General features: G+C 33.9%; 1 protein-coding gene across 1 annotated transcript; it reads right to left on the bottom strand.

The window, feature by feature from the left end:
* Positions 1-1,722: 1,722 nt before the first annotated feature.
* LOC127899928 (uncharacterized) lies at positions 1,723-6,848 on the bottom strand. Its single transcript, XM_052434075.1, has 5 exons — positions 6,489-6,848; positions 5,662-5,845; positions 3,989-4,125; positions 2,518-2,578; positions 1,723-2,114 (listed from the first exon to the last, which is right to left on the bottom strand). Exons 1-5 carry the CDS (start codon positions 6,846-6,848, stop codon positions 1,723-1,725), a joined length of 1,134 nt encoding a protein of 377 aa, XP_052290035.1.
* Positions 6,849-13,055: the final 6,207 nt, after the last annotated feature.

Raw genomic sequence — 13,055 nt, 5'->3', positions numbered from 1 at the left:
ATAGGTTACCAAAGAAAAAGTTTTTTTAAAAAAAAGGCTCAAAGGGGTTAACTATGGATTATTTATAATAGGATTGACTAGAAAGGCTCAAACGGATCAAAAATAGCCTTTTGTCATCTTTTAGGGCTCTATACAAGCTTTCATATCCACTAGTCAATGGACTTTTAGATGCGGCTGCACAAACTTTTTTTTTAAAGAAAATATTGATATCTTGTACAATAAATTATGGAGCTGTATAGGCAAACAATGTTACTCTCCAAGGATAATAGGCTCAAAAACTCGCTTGGTCTTTTCATAACATGTACATTCCTCTAAATGGCTTAATCAATTTCACTCATCTAATTTCTCAATTTACGTTTCAAAATGCAAAACGGAAAACATAGTGTAACATAACTCAAGGTCAAAGATAATATAAATACTAAAATTTGAAAATCGTCATGTTATCCAATGTTAAAAGATCACACCGAAAAAGAATTTTTTTTTTTAAAGAAACACTAAAAGAAATTGAGATTGATTGCAGAAACTTAAGGGAGATGATTAAGAGAAAAAGAGAAAAAAACAGAAAATAAAATGTTAGAAGACATTTTTTTTAAAACAAAACACTAAACTTTAGAAGATGTGTTCTAGAGACACTACATTCTATATTCTGCCATCTTCGACTTAAAGTTTTATCCAAAGTTAGTCTTTACAACAAAAATTAGTAAAAACATCACTAGGACGAAGACATTCCACAATTATCAACTATTCCCTCCCCTCAACCTGAAAGAGACATTATCCTCAATGTCTAAAGAAATGAGTAGAGTTTAGAAGATATCACCTGGCCACTGCTGGAAATATTAACAAACGGAGAGTTAATTCTAATTTACACTTTTTTACGAGAGTGACTGCCATCGTCCTCAGTTGCCCAATCCAACGCCAAAGTCACGGGATCTGGCTCTGGTTTGTAAGGTTGCAAAAGATCAAGTAACTCATTAACAGTAGAAGCACAAATGAAGAGTTTTTTCGCTGAGGATGGAATGAAATTATTTTTAATTGCATGATTAAGAAATGTTATTAAGCCATCATAAAAGTTATTAATATTTAACAAACCGATCAGTTTTTTTATGGATATTCAAATGGGCCCAAGAAGCAAAGTTGGTGGGTCTGATAGACATCCTAAAGGTTTTAAGGCTTTTGGAATGATGCCTAACACTTAGCTTCCTCGAACGAAAGCAGCATCAGAGACAAGCTTTGATAACCCTCGGTCACTTCATCCATATACAAGATGTAGTTTCCTCTCTGCTATAGCACGACTAAGATCTACAGCTGCCTGAACGAACTCCTTATACTTTCCATAGCGAAATCCAGAAAGCACACAAATATTTTTAAGTTGACTGATTGAAGTTGCTGCCATTAGAAAATTTCTAAAAAGAAACAATTTGTGAATGCTTGAAAATGAGCTCCTATTTAAGGATCTTGGTGACGGACATAATGATATACATCTGTAAATGGGGCGGTGTGATTGTCAAATGACGCGTGAAGCTTTTAGCTTAATAATTCAAAGGCAAACAGTGAAAAGAAAAAGCAAACAGTGATTAGATAAAATAAAAAAGAAAAAACACACAATAATAATAATAATGCAAAAGATAAAAGAACAATAAAATAAAAGGATATTTATTGGTAGTTGTGATTGTAGCTCACATCTTCCTCTGGTTTTACGTCCAGTAACGGCTTGAACGCCCTCTATGGATCGAGGATAGACTTCCCATCCAGTTTTCTTATAAACTGGCAAACAAAGTCTTTTAGAGTTAAATTCCCAAGACTAAACTGTGCACTTTCCTTTTGCAACAGCTTCCACAAATTTTGAATTTCACGTTGAACATATCCACTCAGATGCATCTCAAGAGATCGTAAGATATCATCCAACGATTCTTTACTCATGCCATCCTTAACGAATTTGATTTTCTCTTTACGATTTACAGAAACCATTTCTAAAGTTTTACAACGTGGCGTTTTGCAAGCAAGTCTTACACAGTGAGAACATTCAGAGCCAAGTCGCTTAGCTCTTCTTTTCTTAACAAATGTACTTTTACCAAAACCAGGCATGTAGGAAATGAATCGATCAGAAAACTCTCCTGCCAATCAGACATTTTACTTCAATTAACCAGCGAATGTAAGTAGGAATCCCATTGATCATTAACAAACGCAGTCGTTCACAACGAGTTTTGTAAATCTTCTTAAGAGCATTTTGAAGAAGAGAAGGAAAACATTAATGCAAATTTCATTGTATTTCTTCCATGCTTGACATTGAGGTTTTAGTTATTGTGGGAAACTGTGAATACCGACTTAAAAAGTCACGGAGTACCGTTATCCGCCATTTATACGGGAGAGTGAATCAAAACAAAACGAATCAAATCTACAAAATCAAATCAAAAGTGAAAAAGAACAACAAAATAAAACAAAAACACACAAGGAATATAACTCACCTTCATCATTTTATTCAATTTACCTCCAGTTCCAATTGCAGATTATAAATACCATCCTCTATTTCCTTGAGTTGTCTTTCTAGATCTTTCACGTGTGATACTAACTCTGGTGGCTGTAGATCCCAAATGGGATGTGATTTACAAAATCAGAGTAATTTCCTCAAGTGAAATTTTACATGTAAAAGTATTTTAAGATGATCGAAAAGGAAATTTCTCATGGAGGTACTGATGACAAGTATAAAAATTTGGTGAGCTAAATCACAATTGTCAAACAACACAATTAAAACAATGCAATGCACTCCATTCAAGACATAGGGAAAAGGAAAAAGAAAAAAAATCAAACAATTCAAAAGATAAAGTAACAGTAAATCAAATTCACAAAAAGTTAAAATGAAAAGGATTAATTAAAATTTGGTGGGTCACTCAAATTGATTTCAGTATCTGCTTTATGTGGTTGGTATTCCAGATATGGTTTCAATCTTTGGCCATTAACTTTAAATGTGACACCATCCTTTGGATTCTCAATTTCTATGGCTCCATATTGATACTCATTTTTTGCAACAAATGGACCATTTCACTTTGACTTTAACTTCCCTGGAAATAAATGAAAATGAGAATTATAAAGCAACATTTTTTGACCAATTTCAAATGTTTTCCGAAAAATTCTTTTGTCATGAAAAAATTTGGTTCTTGCTTTAATAATTCTAGAATTCTCATATGCATCATTCCTTAATTCCTCAAGTTCATTTATTTGCAATTTACGCACATTACTATTATCATCAAGATTTGAATTAAAAGCTTTAATGGCCCAAAATGATTTACGTTCAAGTTTAATTGGTAAGTGGCAAGATTTTCCATAAACAAGCTGATAGGGTGACATTCCTAAAGATGTTTTAAAAGCAGTACGATATGCCCAAAGTGCATCAATTAGTCAAAGAGACCAATCTTTATAGTTTGGATTAACTGTCTTTTCTAAAATTTGTTTTATCTTCCTATTTGCTAATTCAACTTGACCACTTGTTTGAGGGTGATAAGGGACAGCAACCTTATGTGTAATTCCATATTTCTTCATTAAGGACTCAAATGGCTTATTACAAAAATGCTTACCTCCATCACTGATAATGGCACGAGGTATTCCAAATCTGCTTAAACGATTTTCTTTTAAAAAACGGATCATAATCTTGTGATCATTGCCGACAATAAATCGCCTCGATCCATTTTGAAACATAATCAACAGCAACCAAAATGTATACAAATCCAAACGATGATGGAAAAGGGCCCATAAAATCAATTCCCCAATAATCAAATATTTCAATGACAAAGATGGGGGTTAAAGGCATCATGTTTCACTTTGAAATAGACCCTACCATTTGACAATTCTTACACACTTTACAGAATACATGTGAATCTTTAAATAATGCAGGCCAATAAAATCCACATAGCAATATTTTTACAGCTGTCTTTTTTAAAGAAAAATGGCCACCGCATGCTTTAGAATGACAAAATTGAATGACCGTACTTACCTCGTCGTCTGGTATGCATCTTCGAAAAATTTGATCAGAGCAGTACTTGAACAGGTATGGATCATCCCAGTAAAAACTTCTCACTTCTGTTAAGAATTTCTTCTTGTCCTGGGAACTCCAGTCACATGGCATTTCACCTATTGCAAGATAATTAACAATATTAGCATACCAAGGTATTTTGTTTATAGAAAATAAAAATTCATCAGGGAAAGAATCATTGATGGGTGTTGTTTCAATTAAAGACTCATTTGTAAGTCTTGAAAGATGATCTGCAACAACATTTTTAGCGCCCTTTTTTGTCCTTGATTGTTAAATTAAATTCTTGAAGTAGCAAAATCCATCGTATCAACCTTGGTTTGGCATCTTATTTTGACGTTAAATATTTCACAGCAGCATGATCAGAATAAACAACAGTAGATGAACCAATTAAATACGAACGAAATTTATCCAATACAAATATTACAGCAAGTAGTTCTTTCTCAATTGTGGTGTAATTCATTTAAGCACTATTCAAAGTTCTACTTACATAATAGATGAGAAAAGGCTTACCTTCCTTTCTTTGACCCAGAACAGCGCCAACAACATAATCACTAGCATCACACATTAGCTCAAAAGGTAAAGACCAATCAGGGGGTTACATTATTGGGATTGATGTCAAAAGGCTAGTTATCTTTTCAAAAGCTTGTTGACAATCTTTAGTCCATTCAAATTGTGTGTCTTTTATTAGGAGGTTATAAATTGGTCTAGATAAGGCACTAAAGTCTTTTATAAACCTCCGATAAAATCCTACATGTCCTAAAAAAGAACAGACCTAATTGTCTTTGGTGAGGGTAATTTTGAAATGACTTCAACTTTGGCTTTATTAACTTTGATTCCTTTTGACGACACGACATGACCCAAGACAATTCCAGAAGTGGTCATGAAATGACATTTTTCCCAATTTAAAACTAGTCCTTTTTCTTTGCACATTTCCAAAACCTTTTCTAGATTATCAAAAAATGTATCAAAAGAATTACCAAATACAGTTAAATCATCCATAAAAACCTCTAGATAATTTTTAACCATGTCACTAAAAATGCTTAGCATGCATATTTGAAATGTTGCAGGAGAATTACAAAGTCCAAAGAGCATTCTCCTAAATGCAAATGTTCCAAATGGGCATGTGAATGTGGTCTTTTCCTGGTCTTTTAAGGCTATAGGGATTTGATAATAGCCAGAGTAGCCATCAAGAAAGCAGTAGTAGGGATGTCCCGCTACTCTTTCGAGAATTTGGTCTAGAAATAGAAGGGAAAAATGATCTTTTCTAGTGGCATCATTTAATTTTCTGTAATCAATGCGCATGCGCCAATTAGATGAAATTCATGTTGGGATTGGTTCACCTTTTTCATTTTTTACAACAGTTATTCCAGATTTCTTTGGTACTACTTGTGTTGGATTTACCCATTTACTATTAGAGATATGATAGATAATTCCTACATCTAGTAGTTTAAAGACCTCATTCTTTACCACTTCTTTCATATGAAGGTTTAATCTTCTTTGTGGTTGACGGGTTGTTTTGACATTTACTTCTAAGTGTATTCGGTGTGTGCAAATTAAAGGATTAATGCCTTTTATGTCTTTTAAGGTCCAACCAAATGCAGTTTTATGCCTTTTTAGTACAGATAACAACTTACCTTTTTGATCATGCATGAGCTGGGAAGAAATTACCACTGAATATGTCTGTTGTTCTCTAAGATAGACATACTTCAATTCTTCTAGTAAAGGCTTTAATTCGAGCTCTGGTGCTTCCTCTTCGTTTGGTTCTTCAGGTTGTATCGTATCTTCAAAGTTGGATTGGTCATCGTCACCTATAGGTACCTGCATTGAATTAAGTGTAGGGCATATGTTAGCAGTATCACAATCTAATTCCTTACTTGATTCAAAAGAACCAGTAAAAATAAATTTCCACAGAGTTTGTAAAATTCTCATCCTGAATGTGTTCCTCAATGATTGGCTCGATGAGATCAATCTCCTCATTCTCATTATCATCATCTTCTTGGTGGTGAGGTTGTTTACACATGTTGAACATATTGAGTTCCAGTGTTATGTTGCCGAAAGATAAATTCATTAATATATTCCTGTAATTTATCAAAGCATTAGCTGTAGCTAAAAATGATCGACCCAATAGAACATGAATTTGTTTGCATTCATTAGCAATTGGTTCTGTTTCCAAAATAATAAAATCCACAGGATATATGAATTTATCAACCTGGACTAATACATCTTCAATTATTCCTTTTGGAACCTTAATCGATCTATCAACAAGTAAAAGAGTGGTAGAAGTTAGTTTTAACTCACCGAGATTGAGTTGTTGGTATACTTAGTAAGGAAGCAAATTAACACTAGCACCAAGATCAAGTAGATCATGTCCAATTTTATGATCCCCAATAGTGCAAGAAATAGTTGGACAATCAGGATCCTTGTATTTCAAAGCACTATTGGTTGAGAGAATGGAACTTACCTGTTCTACTAGAAAATCTCTCTTTTGCATCTTATGTTTCCTTTTCACCGTGCACAGATCTTTCAGAAATTTAGCATAAGAAGGTATCTGTTTAATGACATCCAGTAGAGGGATGTTGACCTTTACTTGTTTAAAAACTTCATAAATTTCTGGACTGTGATTTGATTTCTTTGGCTTGATTAGTGCTTGAGGAAATGGGGGTATAGGAGGAGAGTTGGTTATTTCTTCATGGGTTAAAGGTTCGATAGACTCTTCCTTATTTTCTGAAATTGAATCTTTACTAGTTTCACGAGAGTCCACAATGTGTTTTTCGACCACTTTACCACCACGAAGGGTTGTAACTGATTTGACTTTACTCATGTTTTGGTTTCTTGAATTTTTCATTTGAGGATGTTGTTGACTCTTGGGGTTTGGTTCAAGTTGAGCAGGAAACTTTCCTTTTTTCATGCATGGTTAGAGTAGATGTAAGTTTGAAGACAGTTTCTGTCAAATTGGTTAAGGTTTGCATCGTTTGGTTATTGATTGACTTTTGTTTTTCAATAAACGAATGGAATGTGTCTTCCTGAGTTTTTCTTGGTGGTGGGACATATGGTTGGTAACTCTGGGAATTTTGAAAATTTTGACGTAAAGGAACTGGTTGTGAGAGTTGTGCATGATTGTCATTTCTCCAACTGAAATTTGAGTGGTTTCTCCAACCAGAGTTGCAAGTTTGGGAGTATGGATTTGGATTTGGCCTTTTGAAATTGTCAACGACATTTACTTGTTCATGCAAACTTTCTCTCAGAGCTGGCAAAGTTGGACAGTCCTGCGTAGAATGGTCAGTAGAATCACAAACATAACATGAAATATTTTGAACAGACTTTACATGATCATTCTTTTTCAACTCTAATGCTTCGAATTTTCTAGCTAATGATGTAAATTTGGCTTGAAAATCATGGTCTTCCCTAAGGTTATGAATGCCTCCACCAGATGGAAATGGCTGGGGTTTACTTGATAACTCATAAAACCCAACTGTATCACAGTGTTGTGCATTCTCTGCTATGTAGTCAAGATACTCTAATGCATCTTCAGGACTTTTATCCCTAACTCACCATTACACATCATTTCTACTACCTGTCTACCTTGGGATGTTAATCCCTCGTAGAAATAAGACATTAATCTCCATGTTTCAAAACCGTGGTGTGGGCAAATGTTAAGTAATTCTTTAAATCTATCCCAACATTGATAGAGGGTTTCTCCTGGTTTTTTAGTGAATGTGGTGATTTGTCTTTTAAAAGAATTTGTTTTGTGGGGTGGAAAGAATTTTTTCAAAAATTGTGCTTGCATTTCATCCCAAGTTCGGATGGATTCTGACCTAAGATTTTGTAGCCAAGTTTTAGCTTTATCCTTTAGTGAGAAAGGAAAAAACTTAAGCCTGATTATATTCATAATACAATTTTGATCGGTACATGTGTTACAGACTTCCTAAAATTCCCTTAAATGCAAATATGGATTTTCAAAATCAAAACCAAGAAAAGTAGGCAAAAGTTGAATGATATCAGGCTTGAAATTAAAATGTGATGAATCAGGAGGAAAAACTATGAATGATGGTGACCCTGTTCTAGTAGGATGCATGAAGTCTCTAAGGGTCCTAGGCTGTTCATGAAGATTTTGCAAGGCTTGGTCATTTTCGTGCTCTGAAAAATTTTCAGCTCATATATCAGCCATATTTAATTGTGGTGAAGGTGATCTTCTAATTAATCTGCCACTATTTATAAGAGATCAACAACGCATGCAATGCTAATGATGTGTGCTAAACCAATGATGCATAAAACACTAAATGAAAAATTGCAAAAATGAAAATAAATTGGAATTTAAATAAGTAAAAAATGCGAAATAAAAATAAACAAACTGAAGATAAATAAAATAAATAAATTAGGCGGTGAAACCAGCCATAAACAAAGGAATTAAAAGAAACAGTTTAGGAAGTATTTTAAAACCAGCCATATAATAAAACATAAAATTAAATAAATTAATGCACAAAAATAAATAAACTGAAATTAAAATGTTAGGCGGTAGAACTGACCATATAAAAAAAATACATAAATTAACAAAATTTAAATGACAGTCAGGCAGTAGAACCGACCATTTAAAATAAATACGGAAAGTAAATTGCAGAAATTAAAAGAAATAAATTTGATTGGGGACTGATTTGCAAAGGTTTCTTGGCTAAGATGAAGTTTCTCATAAATTTTATGAATAATGTTAAGGTTTGAAAAGAAGAGGGGTGCTAATTGAAGTTTTACAAAAAGAGAATAAAATAGAATCACAGAAAGATGGTAACGACAAAATAAAAATAAAGTAAAGACAAACTAATACCAAATTTAGAAAACTCCCTAGTAACGGCGCCAAAAACTTGACACGACTCAAAAGTGTATTACTCTCAAATATAAGAGTGTCTAGTTATAATATAACCCGGTGAGACCGGGGTTTAACCACAAGGAGTTTTAAATATAGTAAAACTAAGAAAATTAATTGAGGGGCAAAGAAATTATTTGAAATTGATTTTAAAATAAGCTAAGGTTACGAGATCCACTCTCAGTATTCAAACTATAATTTTAATGCTCTCTCATTTTTAGCCTTACTTTTTCCAGTTAATTATTATATCATTTAATTCTCAACTAACTATGTGTGTGGATAAATATGAAATAAAGTACCTAATGTGCCACACTATATTAATGTGTCGACATTATGTCAAAATACTATACATATCCAAAGAAATTTATAAATTAATATGATATAAAAATAACTAGAAAAGAATAAAATAAACTTTAAACTCATTTGAGAAAATAATGAATTTAATAGTTTGAAACATTGAGCTTCACCCTTCACCTCAGCTTAATAAAATTAGCCACTCATATTGAAAGAAAACACAACACTCTATTTATTTGATAAACTTTTGAAATACTTTACAAGAAAGTTTATTACAAACGAAAACAAGAAAAGAAAAGAAATAAAGAAAGAAAAAAAGAAATTCTTCAGCTGCACTCTATTCTCTCTCGGCTTAAGCTCCTCAAAAATAGCTTCTGGCTCTCGGCTCTCTCTTCTCACTACATTTCCTTGCCTTTTATAGGCAAGGAATTCATTATCTTTATTTATTTATTTTATTATTATTATTATTATTATATGTACATTGAAATGTGTAATGGTCAAGTGGCCATGATGGCCACTTGACCATCACGAGAAGCCAAACAATTTGGTTTTTGTTCTTTTGTTCTTTTTTTTTATTCATTTTTTTTATTATTATTTTTTATTTATTTACATCTCCTCAATAATGCTTCCAAATCGCTCCAACAGTCTTTCTTTGTTCCCGTTTTCAATTCCAATTTATTCATGAAAAAAATTTATAAGGTAAAAATTAACATATTGCGAATTAATTTAACATAAAAATTTATTTGGGGAGCATTCATATAATTTATAAGTTATGCGCGCATTAATCAATACTTTAAGTGAAAAACTAATAATTTAATTCTTATTACACGTACACTTTTTAGTGTTAATCATTTATATATGCCAAAGGAAATATGCACTAGAGGTTTTGAGAAGGTTTAGTATGATGGAAAGTAATTCGGTGGGTAGTCTAATAGTTCCAGGTTTCAAAATGAGCAGAGATGGAGTTGGAGATTTTGTTGATGAGATTTACTACAAGCAGCTGGTGGGGAGTTTAATGTATCTTACTGCCACAAAACCTAACATGATGTTTGTTACTTGTCTCATAAGTAGATATATGGCAAAACCAATGGAGATTCATCTACATGCAGCTAAGAGAGCACTTCGATACTTAAAAGGAACTATGAACTATGAAATTCATTATAAGAAAGGAGAAGAAGGTGAGTTGTTGGCGTTTACAAATAGCAACTATACCGAAGATATGGAAGACATGAATAGTACATTTGGATATGTGTTTTTAATAAATTTAAGTGTTGTTTCATGGTGTTTAAAAAAGCAGCCAATTGTGACTCTATCAACCACAGCAGGCTGAGTTTGTGGCAGCTGCAGTTTATGCGTATTAAGGAGTCTGAATGAAGAGAATTTTAAAGGAGCTAGGACATTCTGATGAAGGCTATATTATTGTGATGTGCGACAACAGTTCAGCCATCAAGCTGTCTAAAAATCCAGTTATGCATGGTCGCAGCAAGCATATTAATGTGAGGTTTCATTTTTTAAGGAATCTTACTAAAGAGGGTTCAATTGAATTGGTTCATTGTGGGAGTCAGGATCAGGTGGCAGATGTAATGACCAAACCATTGAAACTTGAAGCCTTTCAGAAGCTTCGAAAGTTGTTGGGAGTATGTGAGAGTTCTGACATAAACTAATTACTTTAAGGGAGGGAATGAAGGAGTTTATTTTTATAATAGTTGATTTAGAATAATATTCTGGTTTATCATAAAGTCCTAAACTTTAGGGATTGCATTTGAATTGTTCCAAGTTCCTGTTACCACTTGGCTTTATTCTCGCTAAAGTGGGCTGCTTTCTCGTTTTTGTTAAAATTGTGTATTGAATGGCTATTTAAGCCAAAATTATTGTTAATAAAACTAAGTCATTCCCTCAGTTTGTGTTATTGATCTTCTGCTTACATTGTTGATCAAATAATCCTAACATATATACTAGCAGATATAATCTAATATATACATTCAAATAAAACTATGAATCAGAATAATCACAATATATATGGTTATAAGGCTATAATTTACATGCCATTTTTTCTGGTTCCTAACTCCCATACACACATTAACTATTCATTGGTCAAGTACTAGGTACTTACTCATCTTATTCTTGAGATTGAAATTTTGAATTATTCTACATGCATTGTGAAAGTTGATTTTTTTAAAAATATTTTAAAATAATTTTGATTGATATATATCATGGGTAAAGATGGCCTCCTCAAGGGCTTGCCCGAATGATTTTCAAATATATTTCTTTGACTTACAACTTGTATTTGAATCCTTAGGAATAAGCGACTACAAAATCAATTTTAAATTTGTCGACATCTATCTTCTAAAAGGAAAAAAAAAAATTCATGAACAACGGTATAAATTTCTTTCAAGTTTGTCAAAAAAATACCTAAAAGCTAGTTCAATAGATAAATTTTGTATAAAACCTATATTTTTAGTCCAATAATTAATCTCAGCTTACATGAGATAATTTCCCTCTGGCACATGTGTGTGTGTGTGTGTTAAATAGCAATTAGAGTTTTAAAACTCTTAATTATCTTTTGAGAAATTTTTTTTTTATTAGATGGGGCTCAATCAAGCGAGCTAAACAGGAATGAGACGGGGTTGAGTAACCCCAAACAAGTCTTGAGCAATAATTGAATAAATACCCACAGGCGGCCTAGTAAATAAGTGTACCCCATGAGGGAGTGAATGAGCCATATTAGCCATAAAATCCGCCGCCGAATTTGCTTCATGATAAATATGGGTGATGGAAATTTGCCAGTTTCTGCTCGCTAATTCCCGGACAGCAGCAACTAATGCATAGAATTCGTTAGGCACAATCACCTGCTTCGAAATCATTTGATTAACACAAAGGCTATCCACTTCTACCAAAAGACGTTTTATGCCAGCCTCCCAAGCTATGCGTAAACCTTGATCTAAACCCCAAAGCTCAGCCATGAGCACCGAACTTTCTCCAATATTCATACAATATCCGGAAATCCAGTATCCGACAGAGTCTCGAAGCAGCCCACCAGCTCCTGCGCCCTGAAATTTCCTACAAGAGCCATCTGTGTTCAGTTTGCACCAAGGCCAAGGAGGTGGAAGCCAGCCTATAAGGATTTCCTTTCGCCGCGGCTGCTGACTTATTTGGGAATGGTTTAGCCTATGGATTTCATTAGCTATGGCCATAATATCTAAATAAATTGTTGAGCTATCCACCAACTTCCCATCCACGTTAAAATGATTCCTCCAATACCATAATCTCCAAACCGTTACACCGAAAATGCATTCTCATGTTAAAGGGCACGCAATCTTCCACTTGTTTTGTAGATTAGCTATGGTCCATTCTCGTAAGCTAGACTGAAAGAAAGAAAGTTGATTCCTATTTGGAACAAGCCGAAGCCAGAGCCGCTTGATACAGTGGCAATCTCTCAAAACATGGATAATATCTTCAAGTGGAGCCCCACATCATTCACAACCCAAAGAAACAAGAATATGCCGCCGAGATAGCTCATCCTTGGTCTTTAATTTCGCATGCAGAACCTGCCAAAGGAAAATACGAACAGCTTGCGGCCCCTTCCAAGACCAAGCTAGATTCCATGCGGTGTCAGTGTCAGTTAAATCTAGTTGACCAAGGGACTCATAAGCCGATCGAACCGTAAAGCTACCTCTTGGGTCAAAACGCCAGAAAATTTTATCAACACCAAGTCGAGGGTCAGGGGGCATTACCGAAGCAATCTGCAGCAGAATACAGCTAGGAAGCAAGTGTTCAAAAACTGGCCAGTTCCAGCTCCCATGCACGTTGGTAAAATCTCTCACCGTGGCGTTAACCAGCTCTTGGGGTACTGGATGCTCAACGAGATTGATCAAA

The sequence above is a fragment of the Citrus sinensis genome, chromosome 9, assembly GCF_022201045.2.
Source record: "Citrus sinensis cultivar Valencia sweet orange chromosome 9, DVS_A1.0, whole genome shotgun sequence".
Lineage (NCBI taxonomy): Eukaryota > Viridiplantae > Streptophyta > Magnoliopsida > Sapindales > Rutaceae > Citrus > Citrus sinensis.
The sequence above is the reverse complement of the archived record's forward strand: the minus strand, read 5'-3'. Positions and strand labels throughout refer to the sequence as shown.